Consider the following 27,220-nt stretch of genomic DNA (forward strand, 5'->3'; position numbering starts at 1 on the left):
CGAATGGGTGAGCTCAGATGCGGACCACATAGTATCTTCCTGTTTACAGTATATATACTGTTAGATCAATTAAAGTTTGAATTAGAACGGGTTGTAGGTAGTCCAGGGGTCTGGATTCCATCAGGTCACATAGTGTGACATGAAACCTGACCCTAAATTAAAGCCCTGTTTTAATGTGTTAACTAACTCCATACAGTATTTTTATTGTTAGCCAAACTAGGTATCATTTCTACAATACTTTTTATATTTGTTTGGTTTTTTTTTATTTGTTATTTCTGCTACTGGCTAACACAGTACCACAGTTATTGTTTTGTGCTTGACCTATTACAAGAAACCAACATCCCAACAAATCATATGTAACTCAGATTGTTATTGTTTGTTGATCATAGCCTTATACAAACAAAAAGTTGTTCCTGTGCCACACCATCAGCACACTTGCAATGACCACAATTTGTTCCATACACCTACTAATACAAAGTGTAAAATCTATACTTATTTGTGCAATATATCCACATGCAACACATTTCAATTTCTTCACTGGAGTCTCTTTAAAAATGAATATGCAGTAAAGTATTCTCCAACCAAACAGCGCCACCTAGGCACACTAAGCTGAAGTTCTTCCAGTACATACATTGTATAACACTCAACGGGATGTAAGTGTTTAATGCACAGTGGCGTAACTAGAGTTTGTAGAACCCCCCACATGGAAGTTTCTGTGCCCCCTCAATTTATATTGGTCAATGCCAATGACGATATTAAATATACATTTTTTATTTTTTAAGTAAGAATAACATATATCGAATTTATGGAAAGTAAATTAGATAAAGGAAAGATAAATTAAATTTAAAAAGTGCTGAAAATTTTGATCATTTAAATAAGGAAGGCATTGTGGTCCACCGCAATATAAAACGAACCCTACATATATTCAGTCTTATGCCACCGGATCATTGGCCTAAACCTAGAAATACTACTAAGTGATAACCACAGTACCTTGCCAAAAAATTGCCATGGTCTCAGACCATTAAAACAGGTCAGACAGGTTATACTAGTTCCACCACTAGTGATGAGCGAATAAATTCGCCAGACATGAATTTGCTGCGAATTTCAGCATTTCACCACAAGCAGCGAAAAACCTGCTGCGTCAAAAAAATTTGACATGTGCATAAAAATTGGCGCACATTAAAATTATTCGGACACCCATTGACTTTAATGCATTTGGCCCAAATAGTCGTGAGTATAAAAATTTGTCAATCACGTCAAAATCAACATTTTTTGACGCCTATTGACTTCAATGCGTTTCGCGATTTTTCGCCCCTTTGAGCTATATTTGCAAATTTTTCTGTGAAGCGAAACTTCAAAGATTCGCCCATCACTATCCACAACTGTTTTTACTAAGAAAAATTGCCTTTAAGTCGCAGGACCATGTTTGTATGAAGCCTGCTCCTAGAGCAGAGTTAGCTCAACATCAGCCTGCACCCCGTCTCTCATTGCTGCGCCTCTAAACTAACTGTGTGCCAGAGAAGCGCAAATTACTCTCTCCTCACTATCCGGACCTCCCTTATCTTCCCGTCCCTCCTACTCCCTTCTATCATAAAACACAGGGAAGCAATTTATAGAGTAGAAGTAATAATAAAGGCAATTGGTTGCATTCGCTGAATATCTAAGCAACATGCTAGAAAGTGAAACCTAGTGGGTAGGCTCTGACAGACAAATCTATTAGTCAGGTCTCTGTAGTTAGATAGTTTGTTTTCTTGGTAATAACTGACATTATTTCTCATACTTGCCAAGACACATGCCAAGATTCTTTAGTGATAATCAAGTGTTTTTACATCACTGCTTTACTAATCTTTTAGATATTTGTACTGTCATTTGCTTGTAACTGTTGTACTCATTTGGGGTCTTTTAAAATCACACAGTAATTTCATTATGGCAATAGCATACCTGATGATCACTACCATTTTTCCACATCAGAGAAAAATGCTAGAAATAACACCTATTTAAAGTGACTGAAAATTATGTGCCAGGTCTTTTCTTGTTTCGAGGTAGAGTCCAGCGCAGAACCAATTTCTGAGAGCCGGACCCGACACAATCCTGCAGCCCGCTGACCACAATTAAAAAAGAACATTTTAAGTACATGTTGATTAAGCCATGGAGTGCTCCCAGAACCTTCCCTTTTTGCATTAAAAAAGAAGTGCTGTTGCTGGAAGTGACGTCATCAAAAGTGGGCAGAGACAGAAACAAATTTTGTAAGATTTAAAAAGGAGAAAAATATAGACAATATAACATACAATAAGAAATATAGATGAGACCTGCAACCCGCAGACCCGTATCAGAAAATCCTACCCTCATGCTGCAGGGTAGCCGTTTTTTTTGTGGGTAACCCGCGGGGGGTACTGACCCACTTCAGGACTCTATTATGAGGAATACATGGTTTTCCTTGGTCAGAAACAGGCATTGAAGAGGACCTCGTTCTCTAGAGTGGAAAACTTTAGCAAAATAGCTGCTGCAAAAAATTATTGAATCAAGATGCCTCTTAAAAAGTAAAAAATAATGTGAATTTTGGTAAATGTCTTGCAGGACAAGTTTTTTGTAAATAAGTGACGTGAGCAAATATTCAGACTCTTCATCTGTCATGACTTTTAACAAACAGTTTTCTTTTCTATGCAGGGGTTTAGCCTAAGGTGCTAAGTCAGATTTAATGCTGTAGTTTGATGGAAAAAAATATTTCCCTTTTTCCCTTAGTCCTCAGTCTGCCAGTGTTGCAGAACAGCTGTCTGAACAGTGAGTGTTTTGTTTGTACGTAAAGAGCGTGCCAAGGTTTGAAGTCACTATGTGGAATGCTCCATTTCATTCAGAATGTACCAACTACAAACTTTTTGTTCCCCGCCGACTCTACAGATTAGAAATCATCACTCTTCCTAGCTCATTAATTCTTTCCACAACATTGTAAGATTTCATCATCCAAAAAGAGGAAATATGTAGCCTTTTTTGGTGTTAATTTCCATTTTAGCAAAATACCCTGGTAAGTTAGGTGGGTTAAATGGCAGGGGAGAAAAGCACCACATTTAAAAGCAGAAGGGGACTGAAATGCATGATCAGCAATGTTAAAACCCAGCAACATTTCAGATGCCTAGAGGCTTCTGTTACCATTCAATAAAAGAGATATAGGATCATTTAATTAAATTGTGTTAAATAAATCCTGAAATAAAAGATGACATATTTCACCCTTGCAGAAGTTATACAGGCTTTGCAGGGTACTGAAATCTTCAGACAACACTCATTAATTATCAGTTTCAGATGTAACTTAAGCTGGTTATAGACCAAAAGATCTCTGCTTGTTTTGGCCACCCAAGTGATCGGCAGAAAAGTCTGATGGAATTGTTTGCCCCCAAGTCAATGATGGATAACATGAGGGGGGGGGCATAAAGAAATAAAATAAACTTGTATTTCACTAGATAAATGCAACATACGTGAGCTCTTAGGGAATATATTACACTGGTCTTCTAATTGCAATTTACAATGTTTTTTATATAAACAGTGCAACATATTGAACCTGACTATTCAGCCCTCAGTGAAAGAAACCCATCTCGTTCCAGTTTCCACCATGCACCTGTTAATCAATAAGTAATATACTACAGTAACTAGTACAGGGCAAATCCTTTGCATAACTTAAGTCGTACCCATCCACTAGGTATCTGTGTAGATATGCAAAACAACATCTCAAGGGTTACAAGACTAGACTTGAGTTTTAATGTGATGTAACTAGAAAATCATGGGCACTCCCTACTGTTGGACCTTTACTATTCATATGGCCATTCCCCGATCTCCAGCTGCTCTATGCACCCTCACAATGTTGTGCTATGGTCCCTGTTTGATATGCTTGACATCAGAAACACAAGGAAATTTCCTATAACCATTATATAGGGCCAGATTCAAGTTGATTATTGAAACAACTCATAAATAAAATCCACATTTTCTCATAGAGTTTTATTGAGTTTTTATAAGGTATTTCATAAGATATATATATTTTATTTCGTACTGCACTGCCTGTTTGATATTGACCATGGCCAGTCCCTAGACTGTTCCCCGTCCTTCCTGTCATACGTTATGTTTCCCTTGTCTGCCCAGAACTTCCGTCTTGGTTTTCTCACATTAACACCTGGTGGCATACGAGTAGCAGAGGGCTCCTCCCGAAGCAAAAGGGTTACTTTTTTTTAAAAAATATAAATTAAAGGGATAAAAAAATTTTTTTTCAAAATTAATCAGTTAATAGTGCTGCTCCAGCAGAATTCTGCACTGAAATCCATTTCTCAAAAGAGCAAACAGATTTTTTTATATTCCATTTTGAAATCTGACATGGGGCTAGACATTTTATGAATTTCCCAGCTGCCCCTGGTCATGTGACTTGTGCCTGCACTTTAGGAGAGAAATGCTTTCTGGCAGGCTGCTGTTTTTCCTTCTCAATGTAACTGAATGTGTCTCAGTGGGACATGGGTTTTTACTATTGAGTGTTGTTCTTAGATCTACCAGGCAGCTGTTATCTTGTGTTAAGCTGGCCATAGACGCAAAGATCCGATCGTACGAATCAACGTACGATCGGACTTTCCCATCTCCCGACCTCTCCCACTGAAAATCTACACGCAGAGATATTATCGGCAGGCGACAGAAATTTTCTAACCTGTCCGATCGACCAAACGACCGATCTCTGACGGACGAAAAATGTCGGGACTCTCCACACATGGTCCGAAAATCGTACGAATCCACGATTCGTACGATCGGATCTTTGCGTCTATGGCCAGCTTTAGGGAGCTGTTATCTGGTTACCTTCCCATTGTTCTTTTGTTTGGCTGCTGGGGGGGGGGAAGGGAGGGGGGTGATATCACTCCAACTTGCAGTACAGCAGTAAAGAGTGATTGAAGTTTATCAGAGCACAAGTCACATGACTTGGGGCAGCTGGAAAATTGACAATATGTCTAGCCCCATGTCAGATTTCAAAATTGAATATAAAAAAATCTGTTTGCTCTTTTGAGAAATGGATTTCGGTGCTGAATTCTGCTGGAGCAGCACTATTAACTGATTCATTTTGAGAAAAAATTTTTTTCCCATGACAGTATCCCTTTAACTACTCCACGGGTGGGGGTGGGGGGTGGGAGAGCAACTGCATGGCTACTTAAATGTAAAAATTAAGCCTTTTGTTTTTGCTCCCCTTGATGGGTTTATTGTATGGCTTAAAATGCTACATCGGTCAGTGATGGATCTCATTTGAATTGAAAACTAATATTCAGCAGTTATCAACACTTCTTTTGGACGTAAAGTACAAAAACATAGAATGTACCTCTTAAACTTCTTTCTGCTTGTACAAATTTTTATAAGAGGTTCATTAAAGTAATTATAATGTATTTTCACTGTTTTTATTAGCTCATTAGCCCCATGGGGTTGTACATACCTTTGTTGCTATCAACAAAACAATGCAACAATCAGTTACTTATTATTAAGGTCAGCAGTGGCGGCTGTGCTGGAGTTTGTCAGGGTTCCATCTATTCAAGTGCTTTGGGGTATTTGTTGGAAAGACTGGCACCAGCAATGCTGTTTCTTTGAGTGCTTGCACTTTATTGTGCCTGCTACTTTAACATTTAAAAACGAGTCTTTCCCGTTCCCTCTTTCAGATGTGTTACCATTTTATACAAGTGCAGTGGCTCAAAAGCAGCACTGTTTGTGAAATCTGACAACGCTGTGATGTCGAAAAGGAATTCCAGGGTAGATGGTGATTGTGATCGACTTTATCTTCAAGTGGCTTTATTAGCAATTTAATGGCATATCGTGTATTCAGGAGCAATAATGGCTTTAGCTGAGATGCCTTTTCTCCTCTCTCGTTCCCATACACTTTGGAATGATTAGAATGTGACAGCTGAGCTTTCAACAAGCTTCATGAATTTTAAATACTTTTCAACTAGAAAATGGGCCACATGGCGTGTGGTCAGAAATGGACAGAGACCTGGCAGGCCCAGTGGGTATTTTGGGATATTTGGTGTCTAAAAGATAATGAATTCTTGGCATCTCCAGGTGCATTCTTGGCCCACTGAGCATGTCCAGACAGAATAGAATATGTTCTTCTGTCCGACATTTAACAATTGATCATTTTGTAATCGTAAGTAGGAAAGTATTTGGAAATTTACTTTCTCAGCATGCTTGTGCAAGATTTAAATTTCATGTCATCATCTTTATCAGAACAAAACTGTCATGGCATTTCTCACAGCAGTCTCTTGATGCCAGCAATTGTTTTCCAACTTAATACCTGCTTTTCTTTATCTGGTTTCATAGCAAAGTTCTGTCGCCCTAACTCAGTTGCTAGATGCTTTCCCTTGGAAATCCAACAAAAATGAATGTCTTCCACTGATGTATAGCTACAAGTACACACCAGTGCCATAAAGAGTTAGTTGATAAATTATATTGATTAGGTGTTATATACATTAACTACTATCTACATTAAATAAACGTTTTTTTTTTAGGCCAAGCTCTGTTATAAATTACAACTACCCTGGCAGGTGTAAATCATGATATTTATAAATGTGTGACTTTGACATCCTTATCCTGTGCTATATTGAATGATACTCCGCTGTGTAGTTATATTTCAATAGCTCACAGTTCTTGCAGTCTTTATTAAATAAATTCATCCATTTTCCCCTATAGCATACCTAGTACCACAACAACCAGTGTAATATTTCATAGCCACCAAGCCAACCTACATCTGCCAAACTTCTAGTTGTACTATTGCATGGACCACCGCTTCCTGGGGACAGTCAAACTCTCAGAGGGTCCAATTTTAAAGGAAAACTATACCACTGAACAATGTAGGTCTCTATAAAAATATATTTCATAAAATATCTCTGCTTCATCCCCTGCTTCATCTAATAATATACTTTTTTGTAGTGTGTGCCATTGGGTAATCCTAAATAGAAAATTGCCATTTTAAAAACTAAGGGCCGCCCCCTGGGGTCCTTCGATTCACTGTGCACACAAACAAACCATACATGTTAGGTCACATGAGCCAATGTTTTGCTTCCACACTTCTTTCTGTTACAGTTAGAGCTGCAGTATTTCTGGTCAGGTGATCTCTGAGGGGGCATACAGACTATCACAATATGGTGGCTCAAGGGAAAATCTTAACTTAACTATATATTCCAGTTTGATAAGATTCTTTAATATGCCACTTAATATGCTATAAACTATCTGTTGCTTAAGTATTCAGTTAGGGGTATAGTTTTCCTTTAAGGCTGGTTGCACTTGCATCTACCACAACCCCGGCAGTACCTCCATATGTCTCTCAGAAGCCCCACCAAAATTCCAACATAATGCCAGGTATATCATAGAATAAGACAAGGCCTTGACAAAGGCCATAGTGCCGAAACATTGGGGCCATACTCATTTTCTCTCCCTTGCTGTTTCTCTTTTTGCAAAGTAATGCTATTGGGTGGTATGTATACATGTTCAATTATCTGATGTATGCACATTGTGCTTGTTGATCTAACACTGTAGTGTTTTAAATGTTGATTTTGCATAACAGTAAAACGTTTTTTCTATATACCACTTTTGCGTTTGAATTTCTTTTTTTGAGTGTGCGAACCTAATGCATAGTATATCATAGTTATGGCTGGGAAAATAATAATGACAGTAGATGTTCTGAAAACAGTTAAACATTTTCCTATTTTTGTGGACTTAAGAAGAATGATGTAACAGTGGTTTATGCACTGGAGCCAGCATAGACTGTGGGGAACCTAACATAGCGATCAGTTTTGGGGGGGAATAAATACATTAATGGCGTACAGATACAAAAGTCACTAAACAGAGAGAGATGTTCTGGATAGAATCAGATAGAATTTCACAGTTGGTAAAAGAGTCAAATACATTAATCTCATTATATATGACATTATTTTCTTTCGTTTTGCAATAATGAGAAATGAATTGTGCCAGAACTTGACTTTAAGTCTTTCCAGTCTTGTTACAGTTAATTGAACAGCATGAGTATCAGGGTTGTTTCAGGATAACAAGGCCTGTAAGACTGAAGGGTTTTCTAAACACGTGTATCACCTTTCTGCTTTTGAAGAATATACAAAATAGATCTCAAAAATACATAAGTAACCAAGGTTACTGTTCATTGATTATATGATTTTTAGGTAAAAAATTCAATTTTATAATTACTTTGAATGAAGTGGTGTTTTTTTTCTTCCAAATGAGGCTGAGTTACAAATACAGGAGCGAAATTAAAGAAATTGCAATAAGTAGTTAGTTTTTGAGTCTACTACTCACCTGATTCATTGATGACTGCACATTAGCACTGTGTTTATAGATGTATTGCACGCTTAGGGTCACATTTACTAAGGATTACTGAAGGATTAGAATGAAAAACTTCGAATTTCGAAGTTTTGTTTGGGTACTTCGACCATCGAATAGGCTACTTTGACCTTCGACTACCACTTTGAATCGAACGATTCGAAGTAAAAATCGTTTGACTATTCGACCATTAGATAGTCGAAGTACTGTCTCTTTAACTTCGACTACCTACTTCGCCACTTTAAACCTACCGAGCATCAATGTTAGCCTATGGGGACCTTCCTCATAAGCTTTCTAAGCTTTTTTTGATCTAAGGAAAATTGTTTGATTAATGGATTAAAATCCTTCGAATTGTTCGAATCGAAGGATTTAATCGTTCGATCAAAGTATTTGCGGTAAATCCTTTCAACTTCGATATTCGAAGTCGAAGGATTTTACTTCGAGGGTCGAATATCGAGGGTTAATTAACCCTCGATATTCGACCAATAGTAAATGTGCCCCCTAAATGTCAAAATATGAATGTGACCCTTCTGGCAAGGCATAATCCATGCATTAATCTGGAAAGCTTTCCAAAACGTTCATGTTATTATTGGTTAAAAGGGTGGTTCACCTTTACATTAACTTTTGGTATGTTACAACATGGCCAATTCTAAGCAACTTTTAAATTGGTTTTCATGATTTATTTTGTATAGTTTAAGTATTTGCCTTCTTCTTTTGACTCTTTCCAGCTTTCAAATGGGGGTCACTGACCCATCTAATAGCAAATGCTCTGTAAGGCTACAAAATTATCATTATTGCTATTTTATTACTAATCATTCTATTTAGACCCTCTTCCATTCATATTCCATTATCTTATTCAAATCAGTGCATGATTGCTAGGGTCATTTGGATTGGATTGCAAACTGGAGAGCTGACAAATTAAATGCTAAATAACTCAAAAACCAGAAACAATAAAAAATGAAAATCAATTGCAAATAGTCTCAGGATATCTTTACATCATACTAAAAATTCAATGGTGAACAACCCGTTGAAAAAAACAGCACTCTTTAAAAATGGGATAGTAAAAAACTTTAATCCAGGAACAAAAAATCAAAATACTTTTCAGTATTTAATGAGTGTATGAAAGAGAACTGTATTTCATTTCCGACCAACTTAATCTGTTTTGGAATGGAATGTGTCTTAAACTTTCATTGAGAAAGCACTAAATGGCATTTATAGAGATTAAAACCCAAGACTGCTGTCTAGAAGTCAGAGAGATGTGCTCTCTGCATCAAAAGGTATGTGCTGCTCTTATGTGCTTGGCAGTCACTTTAAATATTCAATGTTTCATTAGCAGCAGACTTGGTTTTTATGGCGAGGAGGATAGCAGGAAATTCTTAGAAGAGTCATTAACGCACATTTATTTTATTTTTTCCCAGAAATTGAACAGCACTGGCAGATACTAGCTTCTCTCCATTATAATTGGAATGAACTACGTATTACAGGATACCTGAAGTCATTTCTTCATTGTAGCATCACATATTCACCTTGAACTAAAGGTTATGATGCACTTCATAACTCAAGCATAGGCAAACTATTGGGAGAATGTGATACAATGTATACACGAAAGAGAACTAATGCCTTGTATCATAATAATTTTATTCTATATATATAGTCCGAAGCAGCACAGTACATGTGCAGTGAATCAGCAGAAAAGACGATGGGGAGCTACACAGGCTTCCGAGGCACAGATCTTCCCTACTTAAGGGCTGTAATTGCCTTGGGCTGATAAAGAAGCCCAAAACATAATATGCATAATTTATAGCTAAATTGTTTTTTATGCTTTAGTTTTTCTTTAATACTGACAGATACAGGTTTCTGAAACAAACACTATAGGCACATTTATGAAAGAGCTAACGAGGGAATGCACAAGGATCCCCAGTTTGGTCATTTTTAGGATTTACTGAATTTCAGGTTCCACTGTCTAGGCCTACCTCCATGCTTCTTAAAGAGATGAAGGGTGGATACTCTTCCTCAATAATGGTTAAACCTTAAGTTTCTTTTTAGTCTTGTATTTGTCTATCTGTGTTACATGGTTATGTGAATGAAGCACAAAAAAGACACACAGATTCCTCTTGGTGAGCCAAACAGAGACCTGCAGGTTTTATTAGCTGAATAATCACACCATCACAGGACCCCTTTGTCCCCAATAGGAATCTTTGTTCTTATGTCTTTTTTATGCTAAATGGGGCTTAGGTTTGGAGAGATTTTGGACATGGTGAGCATAAGCGCTTTATGGTAAATGTTACAATGTGTGTGCAAGTATTATATTATGTAATCAGCCTTTGCAATAAACAAACTGCAGTTCTGCAGTGTCATTGCATGTTAATTATTAGACATAGTTCCTTACAGAACCTGTGGCAGACACTCCAAATAGACATTCATTTCTGACCAAATGGGATAGACTTTTACCACACCCTATGTCCACTGCATATTGGGACTGACTATGAGAAAATGCTAGGAAAATGGTTACCTGTGTCAGACAAAAAGAAAGTATTGATAAGTAGGGATGCAACGAATCCACTATTTATGATTTGGTCGAACCCCAGAATCCTTCGCGAAAGATTTGGCCGAATACCGAACCAAATCCAAATCCTAATTTGCATATGCAAATGGTGGCAAGGGGAAAACATTTTTTACTTCCTTGTTCTGTTCGGCCGGGCAGAAGGATTTGGCCGAATACCGAACCAAATCCAAATCCTAATTTGCATATGCAAATGGTGGCAAGGGGAAAACATTTTTTACTTCCTTGTTCTGTTCGGCCGGGCAGAAGGATTTGGCCGAATCCTGCTGAAAAAAGCTGAATCCCAAACCGAATCCTGGATTCGGTGCATCCATATTTATAAGATTCTTATGTTCTGGTATTATGTCCCAGAAAGGTTACATATGCTCTTCCCAGATCATCCCCCTTATGTTGTCGAAACGAATGAATGATTGGGTCTCTACTACATATCTTTTGGTACTGCCCAGCATTGCAGCCAATTTGGGCTGAAGTTATTGCTCTTATCAATGCTAGAACACCATGTCCTCAGAGATATAGCTACTTTTTTATTGGGTAAACTTATACAGGCTGTACACAAATAAAGCCAGGTACTAATCAGATCAGCAACTTATATGGACCCCTAACATTCTTACTATACAGGAGATAACCAAAAGAGTTGATGGCAATAGAGCATTTGAAGCAAATATAGCTTTCTTAGAGAACAAGTTATCACGTCACTTAGATATTTGGGGATTTGGGATTATGCTTCCTGATGTATCCTTTCCTGCCTGTACCTAGAATTTAACCTGCACCTGACCTATCATTAATATTGGAAATATCATTCCTTACAGCCCTAACATTGGCTTTTTCTTGTGTTTTTATGTTTATTTCTCTTTTTTCTTTCCCTTGAAAGCCATACAGAAATGTAGCCCACTAGATATTTCAAAAAGTTGTATATTTATGCCCCTGTTATAATAGGCTTACCAAATTATTTATTGTTTAGAAACAATTTGCTATACTTGAGATATTATGTAAGAACTCTCAATAACAGTATTTCCTTTCTTTATCTACTTTGATGCTATTCTTATTCTATCCCATTCAATGTTGTACATCTCTATCTTTTACTTATTAAAATCCAAAAAATTGCAAATTTCCACAAAAAAAGTACTCATAAATTTGTGTTGTACAAATGTTCCATTTCAGTGTCATTCAGTCTGAAATAAAGAGAAATGTCTGTGACCGTCTGTGAAGCAGACTCTCTTATTTGCATAATTTCCTTTGAGCAAACATTTACATTTGAAATGAAAAAAAAATCCTTTGGTATGTGCAACATTGGAATGAGCTCCCCAACACCCTTCCAGGTAAAATACGTACTGAACATTTTCTTAAAAGAAAAAAAAAAATAGAAACGGCAATGTTCTACTGTGTATGACAAGCTTTGTCACCTTTTTTTTTCAAATGAACAGTGCCTGCGGCTTTTATGTAGTTAAAGATCCATGTCAGGTATTTCATTTTTGTGCTCTTTTTGGTAACTAAGTAAGGTTTTCTATTCATTAAAGGTGTAATCCTGTTAATGTGGCATGACAGCTGAGAAATATCCTCTTTTCTGTTTCCCAGCAATCCTTGGTATCTTGGCCTGCTGCATATTTCTGTCAGCAGGAGCCTCGCCACAGGCTTCTGCTCAACACATATGGCCTCTGACCAGCACTTGTACCACAGGAGTGGCCGGAAGATTGGACTGAAATGGTCCCTTTAGATGTAGCAAGATTTTGGCCATCATTGCCAAGGCTTTCTACATGCTTCACAGCAGTTGGGATTCTAAGGCAAACTATAACATTATGTAAGAGTGTTCCTAAAGAGGAGATGACAGTCACAGTATGGCTTTGTTATGCAGCCATATTAAGTTTGGACTATTGATTCTTATTTTTGGTGCTAAATGAATTTAATCTGAAATAAAATACTGATGTGAGCTTGGCAACTTCATGTTATTTTATTTATCTTTAGTATTACTTATTTCATACAAGCACTTGTAGCCAGGCAATAGAGGAGGAGTGGGGCTTTGGCTGTCCGTGAGTTTTTATATGTAGTAATTCTACTAAATGTTTTAGATTCCTAAAATAAACACTAAGAATGAATAAAATGGTATATGCTTCCTTAAAGTGATCATTTGTTATTTTAGATTTTAACTGGTGAAATTTTTTTGTCAAAGGGGAGTCCACACAAGTTCTAGCCTCTAGGCATATGCTCTCTTTCACCCCTGCTGTATCCCCTATTCAGACAAGTCATACAGGCCTTATCCTAGGCCTTATATTCTTACTCGGCAATACACGTTTGTTTTAAGTTACACACGCTGTTTGCTGCAGTTTGAGTTGTGAAAAGTAACACCTCATGCTGGGCTTTAAATGTATTGGTGCTCTTGGTTCAAGAAAATATGGGTCAAAACTTGCCAAGTTGGTACAATTTTCCTTTTATAAGGGTCAAAGGAATGTCTGTAAAATAATTTCCAGTTATGTTTCAATTGCACAATGACAATCTACTTTCATGCATATTATATGTGTACTGTATATGGAGAATGAAGGAACTTAAGTAAAGCTGATAACTGAATGTTCTTGGTTTATGAGTGACTCTTTTGAAAGGCTATCATATGGCATCAGTTTAAGGATCACAGTTACTCTATGTTTTTCTACCCTCTACTTCCCTCTAACTTTATATTTAGCTGTTACAGTTCCATGGTTTTCCCATTTATTGTTTCCGTAGTATTTCATCTTGTGTGTGAATACTGACCCATATTGACTGGGTTGCCTATTTTAAAGCGAACATTTTTAAGAATGTCATCTTAAAGCCCATGGCACATGCAATTGCAGATATTTCTCATTGCTACCTGTTTGTGGCCTAAGAATGACCAGTACTGGCAAGAAATTATAATTCTTACCAGTAACAGACAGAATGAAGCGGTATTAAGAGTTTCTATGCTGGTAGAGATATATTTCATTCCATTGGTTTAATAGTGAACATTAATACATTTACCAAGGTTGAGAATTGTTAAAATCTGGATAAATCTCATGACTCGTCATACTAATTCTTAAGATAATTAAATGCATACATCCGTTACCGTGAGTAAATAATGGTGCTATTACCTGTTGGATTATTTCCCTAAAGTATCAGAAAGCAATTATCTGTCGGCAGATGGGACCTTCCGGAGTCATATCTAGTACACCAGCCTTTGTATTCAGCCAAATGTACTCCAAAGTAATAGTACTGGGTTTATTAAAATCACAGTGCCCAATTATATAAGAGAAAAGTTTTCAGTCTATTGTCCTGTAGAGAGACATGAATGGCATTTCACCCTGTCTATCCTCCTGTGTTACATTTAAACCATTGTATTTTACACAGTGTATCTATTATCTGCTGTATATCCTGTTCCTTTTCTCTATTTTCAACTTGAATTGCTGCCCCCATGGCTACACAGCAGCTCCTTTATATGATTTATAGTAGTCCTTTTTGAATCAACACATAGTTTTGGCAGTGTAGGGCAACAATACATTATTTTAATTACAGGTATGGGACCTGTTATCCAGAATGCTCAGGACCTGGGGTTTTCTGGATAATAAGTATTTTCGTAATTTAGATCTCCGTACCTTTAGTTTATTAAACAATAATGTAAATATTAAAGGAATTGTTCAGTGTAAAAATAATAAAAACTGGGTAAATAGATATGCTGTGCAAAATAAAAACTGTTTCTAATATAGTTATTTAGTCAAAAATGTAATGTATAAAGCCTGGAGTGACTGGATGTGTAACATAATAGCCAGAACACTACTTCTTGCTTTTCAGCTCTCTTGGTTTACACTGACTGGTTACCCTGTACCAGGCAGTAACCAATCATAGACTTGAGGGGGGGCACATGGGTCATATCTGTTGCTTTTGAATCTGAGCTGAATGCTGAGGATCAATTGCAAACTCACTGAACAGATTTGTACCATGTGGCCCCCCTTAATGTCACTGACTAACTCAGAGTTAGAGAACTGCAAAGCAGGAAGTAGTGTTCTTGCTATTATGTTACACATCCAGTCACTCCAGCCTTTATACATAACATTTTTGCCTAACAAACTATATTATAAACATTTTTTATTTTGCACATCTATTTAACCAGTTTTTATTTTCACACTGATCTGTTCCTTTGAGTAAAACCGAATAGGATTGGTTTGCCTCAAATATGGATTAATTATATCTTAGTTAGGATAAAGTATAATGCACTGTTTTATTAAAACAGAGAAAATGGGAATACTTTTTAACTATATTTTTAACTTGATTTGATTAAAATCGACTCTAAGGGAGACGTCCTTCCTGTGATTTAGAACTAACTGGATAACGGGTTTTCGGATAACAGATGCCATACATGTACTTTAAAACACTTATTGTTGGTGTCAGTGGCGTAGAGAGCATGTGCAAGACCTCAGTGACAAAGGCACAATCTAAAGCATAGTGATTAGTGTATGACAGTATTTGGTGCAGATCTGGTTAGTATTTTAAATTAACCACACAAAAAAACAGTGCAACATAAAGGATAATGCACTGAGGGTTTGTAAAATTGAGGTTTCACTTTATGTAAATTTCTGGGTTGCAAGTAATGCACTAACATTAAATGCTGTTTTAACGAGATTTAGCAAATTTACATTAGAACAGAATGACAGAATATGGCCATGGCAGTAACCAGAAGCATATATTTGACTCCATGATCTGTATGTGGCATGTTTTTGCAAGAAAGCACTAATATCTAACAAACCATTCTTGCTATAATTGCAGGCTGAAGCTGTGAAGAAAGCACTACAGGACCTTCAGCTAAATGTGGTTGAAATGACAGATGAAAGTGCTACATTAGATGGTGGAGATGTTTTGTTTACAGGTATTTTTCTACTAATGGTTTCAATGCTCTTTAGTCACACAACTATGTAAACTGAAATGTAATGTACAAACACGTCTTTCAGTAAAGATATATCTGTTTATGAAATATATATAATAGCAGCTTCATGGAACAATGCCTTCATTGGTGTTAAAAGGGCCTCTTGTTATTAAAGGGAAGTTTTTTTCTGAAACCTCATTGTGTTTATTGAACAAATTTGCATTACGTAATTCTATTTTCTCAGGTCTTATATATATGCCAAAATAATAACTTAGACTATTCTTTCTTCATAGTTAACATTCCATCACACCTTTGCCAACTGTAATACAATTTACTACCTGAAATGAACTTATTTCAATTCCAAAAGTATCTTTGGGAGACCAGTTCTTAAATCTATAATACTCCTTTCTTGTCAGGGCCTGACAGACTGTATAGGAATGGTAAAAATATACTTCCATCTATGTTTTGCCTTCCTTGCAGTTGCATCCACTTTACCTGGTTAGGCTTTTACCAGCAATATGTTGTGGTCTACCTGAGCCAATTCTGCTGTTTATCTGTAATATACAAGTGCATCTCTTATATACTACGTGTTTTACACAGTTCTCTACACATCCATGATACATCTAATCTCTCTATATCTAGCCATATTCTGATCATACTTATCTCTCACCTTTCTTGCCTAACTGCAGCCTCTACATCTTATTTTCATTTCAGCCATACTTCTGGACCTAATGGAAGTTACTGTGTTGTCTCTCAATCAGCCTTATCATGCACTCAATTACTCTTCTAGTTCCAGTTTGTTCTTTGTCAATACAGTCTGATCTGTGTTGTCCCTCTCTCTCTCTCTCTCTCTCCCTCGCTCTTCTCATTCCATGTGCATCTGAAAATAAACCCGATCCCAATACAAATGCCCAGTCAATGGCAATTGTCGTGGAAATGCACTCTCCTTATTAAAATATTTGTATTGACAAATATAATTTCTTGCACTAGCCATAACAAAACAGTTAAATTGCATTAACAAATGCTTGATTCTTCTGAGCAAATGTAAATGGTAGCAGTTAATTACAATGGCTAGTTACCCCCTCCCCTATTATGAGCCCCTCCTTAACTGTAAATACGGCCATCTTACTTGATTAATAAATATAATTGAACGTGAATACACCTTAACTGTATGATTACGTGATCTTAGAAGTATAAATAGTGGATATATCAATTCATTAATATTTCATTATTAGGTTACAAAGTTTATAGCTTTTAAATTAAAGTGCTAATTCATTGAATTTTTAAAAAAGGCAGACTAAATCAATTTAAATCTATTAGGGCTACCATTCATTAACAATTAATTCAATTGCAATTGATCCACTACCTAAAGCGCATAAGTCTTAAAAATAAATTAATTATAATACCTAAGTGAAGTGCATTAGTCCAATTTAGGATTTAGAAGAATATGAGAAGAATTAATATATGAAGGGATAGTAAATGCAGTAGGTAGAAAGTTTTGGGACAACTCCACCTTCAGATATGGAATATCTGAAGGTGGATATGTATATCAATATGTATATCAATTTTCCTACTTTTATATCAGATTGAGTTGCTGGGTAATTGATTTATCTTTAATTAATTTGTTTCATATATTAATTCTTTTCATATTCTTCTAAAATGTACTACATACAGTGACACAGTGCTGGTGCCCAATCAGCATTTTGTATGAAGTGTGAAAAGGTGAACAATGTGGGCAGTTTCAGTCTGAGTCTCAGGTGTGAACAATACAGGGCTTTAGGATGTGAACAATAGAGGTGTTGCAAGTGTGAACAATGCATGGGGGATTACATGTGTGAACAATACAGGGGATTACAGTCTGAATTTGAGGTTTAAACAATGTAGGGGCCAATTAATCAATGTACTGATACCTTTTAAATTTTACACAAGGTAAACAGACACAGCAGGCAGACTTTCATGTGGGGGGGCACACAAGGATGAGCCCTCCAGTTGGACAGCCCTGCTCTAAACCTAAATCTAAGTATGGCATTGTAGAGTGCTACAACAAATTACTGTGTCCATTGATAATTTTATATAAAAACACATAGCTTAGTACTTATTCTGCTCACACACATTTTGTGATGTACCAGATACATTTTTGCACACACAGCCACAGAAATAAAAGGAAACACTGACAGTAGGAGCCACACTTTTATGCCATGGGTTTTATGTTACTCTGATACCTCAAAAACAGGTTAGCACTAATATTTTAAAAGAGAAAACTTTACAGGAATGGGACATATTATCCAGAATGCTTGGGACCTGGGGTTTTCAGGATAACATATCTTTCCATAATTTGGATCTTCATACCTTAAGTCTACTAGAAAATATGTAAATATTAAATAAACCCAATAGTATTTACTGCCAATACGGATTCATTATATCTTAGTTAGGGTCAAGTACAAGGTACTGTTTTATTATTACAGAGAAAAGGGAAATATTTTTTTAAAATTTGGATTATTTGATTATAATTGAGTCTATGGGAGATGGTCTTCCGTAATTCGGAGCTTTCTGGATAATACGTTTCTGGACAACAGATCCCATACCTGTACTTAAAATACTATTTCTAGCCATCCCTGAATTTGCAACAGTAAATGTGTGTTTTGCTCTGTTCCACAAGCTGTAACAAGGACTACAAAAAATCATTAATTCCTAATTGGTTTGCATGTTAGCACAATTCATATGAGGCACATATAAAATGGGTAAATAAATTCCACCAGCACACAGGTCTTAGTTGCAAGCAGGGACAACCCTTGCTGTATTTTTTTTGTTTCGGGGTGATCCCCTTTGTCAAGCCCCTTTGGGCATCATTTACAAAGTCTGAAGTGAGCAGCAGACGAGTAAAAGGTTTAGCGCTTTCTACTCTCAAGATAGGGTGTGCCAGGAGATACTTGGAAGCACTATACCCATAAGCTGCCTGTGGCAAGAATTAAATAGTATCTGGCAGCCTTGTACACTGTACCTGTAATCTGGTTCAATGGAGAGTGCAGCTTGCACAAGTCAATACCACTGGCACCAGTGGTACCTGCATAGGCTTTAGGGGGCACAATTTTGTGCCCCTTAGCCCTGTATAATTTGCTACTGTGGCATTGATATATTAGCTCTATATCCCCTCTGTAATTAATGGAAGCAAAGTTTAGCTAGGTCCACTAGACCATAGCAACCAATAATATATTTGCTTCTAAACAGATGACTAGTGAATGTTATCTATTGTATAACTGCTATAGGCAATTTCACTCACTTTGAACATTTTATTTCATAACCCCCACAAATATACACAGTATTTTTCAGTATACACACTGTCTCCAGGTTTAGAACTAAAGATAAAATGATTGATGTTTAATGAAGAACTGAAATACAGTCCAAACTTTTAATAGAAAGTTCCCCAAGAACTGGTACCCTTTTTTTAGAATATATTGGGGATAATCTGTTATAGGTCTTCTAGTCTTATCAAGTGTATACCTAGAACACACAGAACACACACCATGTGCACTTAAGGATCTGAACAGAACATTGCTATAAGGCATCTACTTGCATAAATAAGTTATACGTTATTTTGTTTTCTTGCAGGAAGGGAATTCTTTGTGGGTTTGTCTAAAAGGACCAATCAACGTGGTGCTGAAATTCTGGCAGATACATTTAAGGTCAGTATTAATGGGAGTAAACAGTAATGTATGCACATGTAGCTGTGTTTTAATCAGCTGTGGTCTGCCCAAAAAAAACACAAAACCCAGAGCAGATCAGGATATCTGTCATTGATTTCTACATGAACTTGGCAGGTCTGAGTTGGAGTACATTTTTATTTTGACTTTTAACACTGTTAATCACCTTTAAAAGTCTGACCAGAAAATTTCAGATCTTAATAAATAACCCCTTTAATCATTTAAGGCCAAATTGAATGTCATGATTCTTGAGATTTAGTCTATTACTGTATATTCACATGAAACACATATGGGTTTTCATAGGACAGGTTTTTATAATCACTATTTTTTGTCCCTTTTAAAGAAATATTGGTGGATTGTTATCCTTTCACCCCTATATACATTTGGTATCTTTCTCTTACCCTTACATTTTCTGCTGAATATGTTCTTCCTGTAGGTACAGATTGCTGATTATTCACTTTAAATTCCCATTACTTATATTTTCTTTGGCTTACTATTGGCCTCTCCACTGGATTATACATCTAAAGTTGCCCTTAACCATCTTATTTTAAACCTCCTCGTAGCCACGTACAATAAATATTTTTTTACTTTTAATGCCCTGGATATAACTTGGATTTTAATTGATAGAGTTTATCTTGCAACATGATTAGATCAATATTTGCGAGCTTGCTTTACTGGATATGCTTTCAATTATCAACTTTTATTAGTATAATAGGAATATAGACTGCCTGCCATGCTTACTATAAAATCTCTACTTTATAACTTCCTCTGAAGTTATTAATTATTAAGCGTTATTAAACTTGTTTTTAGGATCATTAAAACATAGAACATGGGCATATATGCATACAGTATATTCAGCATAATGAATGATCCGTTCTAATATATTCATATTGGCTACCATGAGATTAAAGCTTAAAGGGCATGTATAGATATTTTTATGATAAAATCCTTACCAATTAGAAGTTATAAAAGGTGTTTTTCTTACCATCAACAGAAGTAAACTTTAAAGCCCCAGTCAATCAGACCTGATCACAATATGTTCTACTTCACCATCTCCCTGATTTTTCCTCTGTGTGATAAGCAGTGGGCAAGTTTAAAGTATCTATCAGTAAACACATTTTCTTGTTTGCATGTTTTTGCTAATCAAGAAAAGACACAAACTTGATTTTTTTAAACCTGCCCAAATGTATTGTCTCTGACCTTATGACAAATAATCATATACACACAAACCAAATTATTTCTTCCACCAGGATTATGCCGTTTCCACTGTGCCAGTGTGTGAGACATTGCACCTGAAAAGTTTCTGCAGCATGGCCGGACCAAACCTCATTGCTATAGGCTCGAGTGAAGCCGCTCAAAAAGCTCTGAAGGTAAAAATATATATTTGTTCATGCAGTGCCATAAAAACCAGCAAAGTCATGATATAGCCATTGATTGTCAGAGTGAACATTCCTTAGGCTGGCTGAAGATCATTGAAAAATAGTTGGAGACTAAAACTCACCCCTCTGACATCATACTGTATATGCACAAGCTTAGATCATATCCTCTACATTTTTTAATGTTAAACTTAAAAAGTAAAATAAGGAAATTGATTTACTCTGTGGTTAGAGAACATGTATGAGGTTGGGCCCTGGACTTTTAGACACTGTCAGTGATGTTATTGGGGAAAGAGCTCTGAGTGGGAAGGATTATTAATTTGGGGGTTGGGTTTAATTTGTAGTCATACAATATTTATAAAGATGTACAGTAAATATAGTGGTTTAACAACTTGCCTGCCTGGTATCTGATCGCCTACACTGATGAATTTATTTTTTAGTTTGCTATGCCATGCAATGTGGCAAGAGCAAAGAGCCCTGTCAGTCATAAACTGTTTAGTTCTCTGACTTTTAATGAGGATCCCATTACTAAAGAGGATTGTGCAGCAGGCCTACTCCAGCAAGATGCATGCAGTATTGCAATGCATTAATGTGTCTGCCCTGATACTATTATCTATGATACTAGACTCCCAGAGTGCAGTAAGGGTCCTCTTATAAACCTGTGTGCATGTACCCTCCTACCCACACCTATGTATTTAGTATACTGATATGATATAAATGAATGTATGGGATTAGTGTACGTGGGGTAAGGGTCAGTGATTAAATATGAAACTACAGGTAGGTTGAGCAATGTGTGTACTCTATTATAAAAGTAGGTTTATCTTAGAATTCCATTCTCTCGTTTGTTAGCTTAAAAAATATTGTTAGACTCCAAGCTATGTGGAATGCATTCCAAAGCTGAAAATAGTTCTGGAATGTTTTCTCGTAGATTGGTAGATCATGTTTAAATCTCATTATAAACAATGTGTGAGGTTGATTGATAAAGGATTACTCTTGAACCAGCCATGACTAAATGCAGTTATTATATTTCCTTTGAAATCTTCATGTTGTGCCTGTGAAAGAATAAAATTGGCAGGTTACAGGTATTATGAATAAATGTTTATCATCCACTGAAACTCAAGAAGGCCACACATGGCTGATTTGTTTCATACAATTGAGTCTTTTTCTGAACTCTATAACCATTGATCCGTGTGCAGGCCCCCTACTGAGTAACTTTACAGATCAGAGTGCAGTGTGATGGCACCACTACTGATGACCCAATTCCTTGTGCACTTTACATTACCTTACCAGGAACACAATAGATCTTTACTAATACACAGGAATCCGGCTGCTGAGCCTGTAGGAGAATAAAGAATAAAATTCCAATGGTGTGACTAAATTGTATTAAAATCTGTCTGGTTAGTCTGTGCAATGCAATAAACATAGGGATTTGAATCATTTAATTATATCTTGTCAGTTTTCCTTTTTATAGGAATCTTACTTAGATTAAGGGGAGTCTCACTTAGGTTGTTATATGTTGGTATATGTTACTATCTGCCCATATTATATGTAATTATTTAACTGTGTTTAGCCTTAAGCTCCCCATAGATGCGACGATTCTTCTTGCAGAACGACCGATTGAAAGAATGGAAAGAATGCTCGAGTTTTGAAGTAATTTTTGGATACTTCGACCATCGAATAGGCCAAATTCCTCTTCGATTCTAATTGAACATACTTCACAAATTTGACCATTCGAAAATCGATGTACTGTCTCTTTAAAAAACTTCGACTTTGCCACCTTAAACCTGACGAATTGCTATGTTAGCCTATGGGGACATCCTAGAACCTGTAGCCAGTATTTGGCTAAGTTTTGAGAAGTCGAAGGTTTTTTTTGTAAAATCGTACGATCGTACGATTAAATCGTACGATCGAATTACGATCGTACGATCTTAAAAATCCTTCGACTTCGAATGTCGGACTACCCTATTCGATGGTCGAATTTTGAAGTTTTTTTCACTTCGAAATTCGACCCTTGATAAATCTGCCCCACAGTGTTCAACAAAAATGTTATATTGCATTAATGAAATACAGGTATTGGACCTATTATCCAGAATGCTCGGGACCTGGGTTTTCCGGATAACGGATCTTTCCTTAATTTGGATCTTCATGCCTTAACTATACTATAAAATCATTTAAACATTAAATAAAAACAAAAAGCTGGTTTTGCTTCCAATAAGGATTAATTATATCTTAGTTGGGATCAAGTACAAGCTATTGTTTTATCATTATAGAGAAAAAGGGCTTTCTAAAATAGTTCATAGCATGTATACCTGACAAATATGTTAGATAGATACATACATACATATATAGATTTGTTTGGACAGTTTAAAAATAGTGTCATGCTTATAGCAGTATACAAGAAACAGATATTTTTTAGTGCATAACAGAGAATCTCGATTTTGACTATATTACTCTATGAGCCTTTGAGAACTGATTGATAACTATACCCTTTTGGGTCCAAACCTGAGCATTCCTGGATATATTTATGCAGTAGGTGACCTACAGGGGTTTTAAAAATGCATTGATAAAGTTACTGAGTATTATACTTTTAGTGCTTTCTGAGAAATTAGCAGTTTTAGACAGGTCATTAGCTATATTGAAGGCCAGAGGTCAAACCTTATATATCTATGCAGTTCCAGTATCAAATTGGCCCTAGGGCTGTTGATTCTCAGTTGAGCTAAAAGCCGAGTATTAGCATTTTAAAACTGAGAAACCACTAAAATGATGAAATTATTGTAAATGTATCAATTTATTTGTTTGGGTTTAGATCCACTTTAATTTATATTGTTAACTTTCATGTAAGTAAGAGACTAAAACATAGAATCCTGGAAACTTACTGCATTATTAAAGAAGATAATCCAATAACCTCCAAATCTATGAGAAGATAGTTCTGGGGAGAGAAGCTGTGCTTCTGGAGGAAAGAAGACTGGCTACTGGAAGAATAAAACTACTGATCTAATGCATGGTGTGGCTGCAGGCAAGTGAGGCCTGACTAAGCATAATAGGAATTTCTTTCTGCGTGTCCACTACAGTGTCCAGTCCATTACAGGAAATGTTACAGAGGGAAACTCTTCAGCCTCATAAATTTGTGAGTGTTATAAAAGGCTAATGAGAGAAAGATTATAGAGAGAGGCAAACAATGGCTTCAGAAAAAAAAGTTATGATGATCTTATGAGTGTTGAAGGAAAAACTGTTCTGATTCATTACAGGGGCTGGGAAACTGGAAGTGATTTTGATTGAAAACGTAGGTCTGCCTAGCAACAGTATTTGGTTGGAAAATTCCATCTCCTTGTGAGGGGAAAGTGATGGCAAAGGTTTAGCATATCTGCCCTTTTGCACATTCTGACAATTGTTTATATATGTAAAAAATGTAAGTTTGTGGTGTGTTGGCCATGGCAGTGATAGGGTGCTGCAATGAAATGTACTTTGTGTTCTCACCATCACATGCTGTGCTCTCTCCTGTAATTGATTCCAGCCTCTAGCAGACCCAGTCCAGTTGTTAAGTTTTTATTCTCCCTGGGAGCCAGAGAATGCTTGCTCAATCCATTGAGGACTTCTCTGGAATTCAGCTCCAGATGCTATATTCTTTGCAGCACAGCAGACTGTGGCCACAACTTATATGCAACTCAGAGCTGCTTTTCTAATTTTTTAAGCCCACTAAAATAAAATCTCATTCCCTGCAACAGAAGCCACAATAGATGGGTAAATTATAGGTATTTTGGGGTTCACCTACTAACATTAGGCAACTTTGCATCATTTGATTGGTTGCCATGGGATTCTGCCCAGTAACAAATCTGCCCAGTGTTTTTAACATTGAGGCTGATATAAGTAATACAGCTATTACCTGAAGGTCCTGACACTTTCAGTGAAATCAGAGTATAAATAGCCAACACCACATAAACACTCCTAAAAGACAATTAAGTAATAATAAAGTGGGAATGGTTAAAGCATTAGAGCAGGTAGAATTAGGAGTGCCACCAAGCAGATGCACAGTGCCATCTTGTTGTTAAACACAGGTATAGTTCCAAACACAAACTAAGTCCCTAAGTAACTTGTTTAATCAAATCAATAACAAACTGAATTGAAAAAGACTGTAAACCCCTGTAAACCATCTATTGCACAGAAACAAATTGGTAAATTAACATTTAGTGTAACATTGTACAACTAAGCAACACACCGTGCAGAATTGATGTATTGTTGATGTCAGCATGTACCACTCAATTATTTCCTGTTAACAAGGCACAGAGTTTCAAGAATAACACTGAGGGTTATGTAATAAAAGGCACTAAGTTTGCCCAGAAGCAATAACCCATAGCAGCCATTGAGCAGGCAGCATTTACTTGTCACCTGTTTAAAAGCAGGCATCTTATTGGTTGCTATGGGTTACTGCCCCATGGCAAAATTAGTGCCTTTTATCACATATGGGGTAAGATTCCTGATTAATAATGAGAAGTACTGGGTGAGACAACATTCATGAACATCCCTGGTGTCGTATATAAAAAGTGAAAAAACTAATGCAGGCCAGGCTGCTAAGTCGGATTGCCACCTTTTCTGGAAAAAATACTGACCTTCCTATATTTTTATCTTTCTTCCCTTTAAATAACATTGGCCTCAAGTATACTTTTTACCAGTGGCAACACTCCTACTTGGTTATGGTCTTAAACCTTTTTTGAGATGTAATGCATATATATTCCTTGATAAAGGCCCTAATGTGGGCCGAAACGAATTTGCAATACAAGCGGTGCTGGTCCCTCTAAAAACTACTTTATATTCTAATTTGACCCTGCACTAACAAGGAAGCAAAAACTGGCTAGAGTGCGTACACCAGGCTCAATGTTTTTATATATATATATATATATATATATATATATATATATATATATATATATATATATATATATATATATATATATATATATATATATATACATATATATATACTTATATATATATATATATATATATATATATACTGTATATATATATATATATATATATATATATATATATATATATATATATATATATATAAAACAAATGAACCCCACACCAGGTCTTTTTAAAGGGAAAAAATCAAATAGTGTTTATTTCAACGTTTCGGCTCCTAACTCAAGCCGTCCTCAGGAGTGGGTGACTCTGTTGAAATATAAACTTTGCTTAGAAAATGTTCTACTGTCAAACCTTTGTTTGCTTACACTTTCACTACATAAATGAGCTTGGTAAGTGCTTGTTAAATTAAGGACTTGAATAGAAGAGAGTCATGACATGCAATGATAAAGATGTAATGCTATATCCAGTGTGCACAAAGGATTTCTATTTATTTCCCTGGAAGAAACAAGGGGAGCAAATGCACTGTAGCCTATATGTTCATTTATTTATCATTTATTATATCCAACTAATTTTGTACTGCTGTAGCTACTCTAGGGTTTAATATAATATGACACAAAGTTTACACTGGGCATCGTATCATAGCGACCAATAAAATGCTTTCACATACATCTGATACATCAAATGTTCTGCTCTTTGAAATAAATATGTGAATCCAGTAGAGAACCCAGTGCAGTGATCCCCAACCAGTAGCTCGTGAGCAACATGTTGCTCTCCAACCCCTTGGATGTTGCTCTCAGTAGCCTCAAAGCAGGGGCTTATTTTTGAATTCCTGGCTTGGAGGCAAGTTTTGGTTGTATAAAAACCAGGTGCACTGCCAAACATAGACTCAATGTAGGATGACAATCCACATAGGGACTACCAAATGGCCAATTACAGCCCTTATATGACACCCCAAGAAGATTTTTCATGCTAGCGTTGCTCCCCAACTCCTTTTTACTTCTGAATGTTGCTCACGGGTTCAAAAGGTTGGGGATCCCTGCAGTAGAGTAACAAAAGTCTCAACAAAAGGCCCAGTGCAGAACTAGATAAGAGGTGCCCCCAAACTTGCAAGTCGTCACTACTATCTTTAATCTACTTACTCAGTCATTCTCTTGAACCTGTTGTAGACCCAAGTACTTTCATGGGCATCCTTTCTAATAGCGGCAAAACAACCCTTGTAGCTGGCCTTTTGATTTTGTTGCTATGGTTTACTTGACTTCGGGCAAAGTTTACACCTCTTATTACATTGCCTTCAGAAGTTTATATATAATATCTGGTTGTTAATTTCAGTGCTATAGGCAGAGCACAGCAGTGTTTATAAAGACAGCTGTACAATAAGTGTTTTTGTAAGCCACAGATGGTTCCCCTTGAGAAAAAAGTATCTCTCATTATTAGCACATACCCCAATATTAGATTTCATGTATAACTCCCCTAATGCTTCCATAGCAGTCACTACACTAATGCTATGGTATGTCTTCTT

The 27,220-nt window shown here is 36.4% G+C and overlaps 1 protein-coding gene across 2 annotated transcripts in view; it reads left to right on the forward strand.

Annotated features, from left to right (window-relative positions):
- ddah1.S (dimethylarginine dimethylaminohydrolase 1 S homeolog) overlaps positions 1 to 27,220 on the forward strand; it is a 101,597-nt gene that overhangs the window by 69,583 nt on the left and 4,794 nt on the right. For both annotated transcript variants that reach the window (XM_041561277.1, XM_018260681.2), the window contains exons 2-4: positions 15,659 to 15,758; positions 19,365 to 19,438; positions 20,707 to 20,826. In XM_041561277.1, the coding sequence (XP_041417211.1) occupies positions 15,659 to 15,758; positions 19,365 to 19,438; positions 20,707 to 20,826 (294 nt within the window). The remainder of the gene's footprint in view (positions 1 to 15,658; positions 15,759 to 19,364; positions 19,439 to 20,706; positions 20,827 to 27,220) is intronic.

The sequence above is a fragment of the Xenopus laevis genome, chromosome 4S (genome assembly GCF_017654675.1).
Source record: "Xenopus laevis strain J_2021 chromosome 4S, Xenopus_laevis_v10.1, whole genome shotgun sequence".
Taxonomy (NCBI): domain Eukaryota; kingdom Metazoa; phylum Chordata; class Amphibia; order Anura; family Pipidae; genus Xenopus; species Xenopus laevis.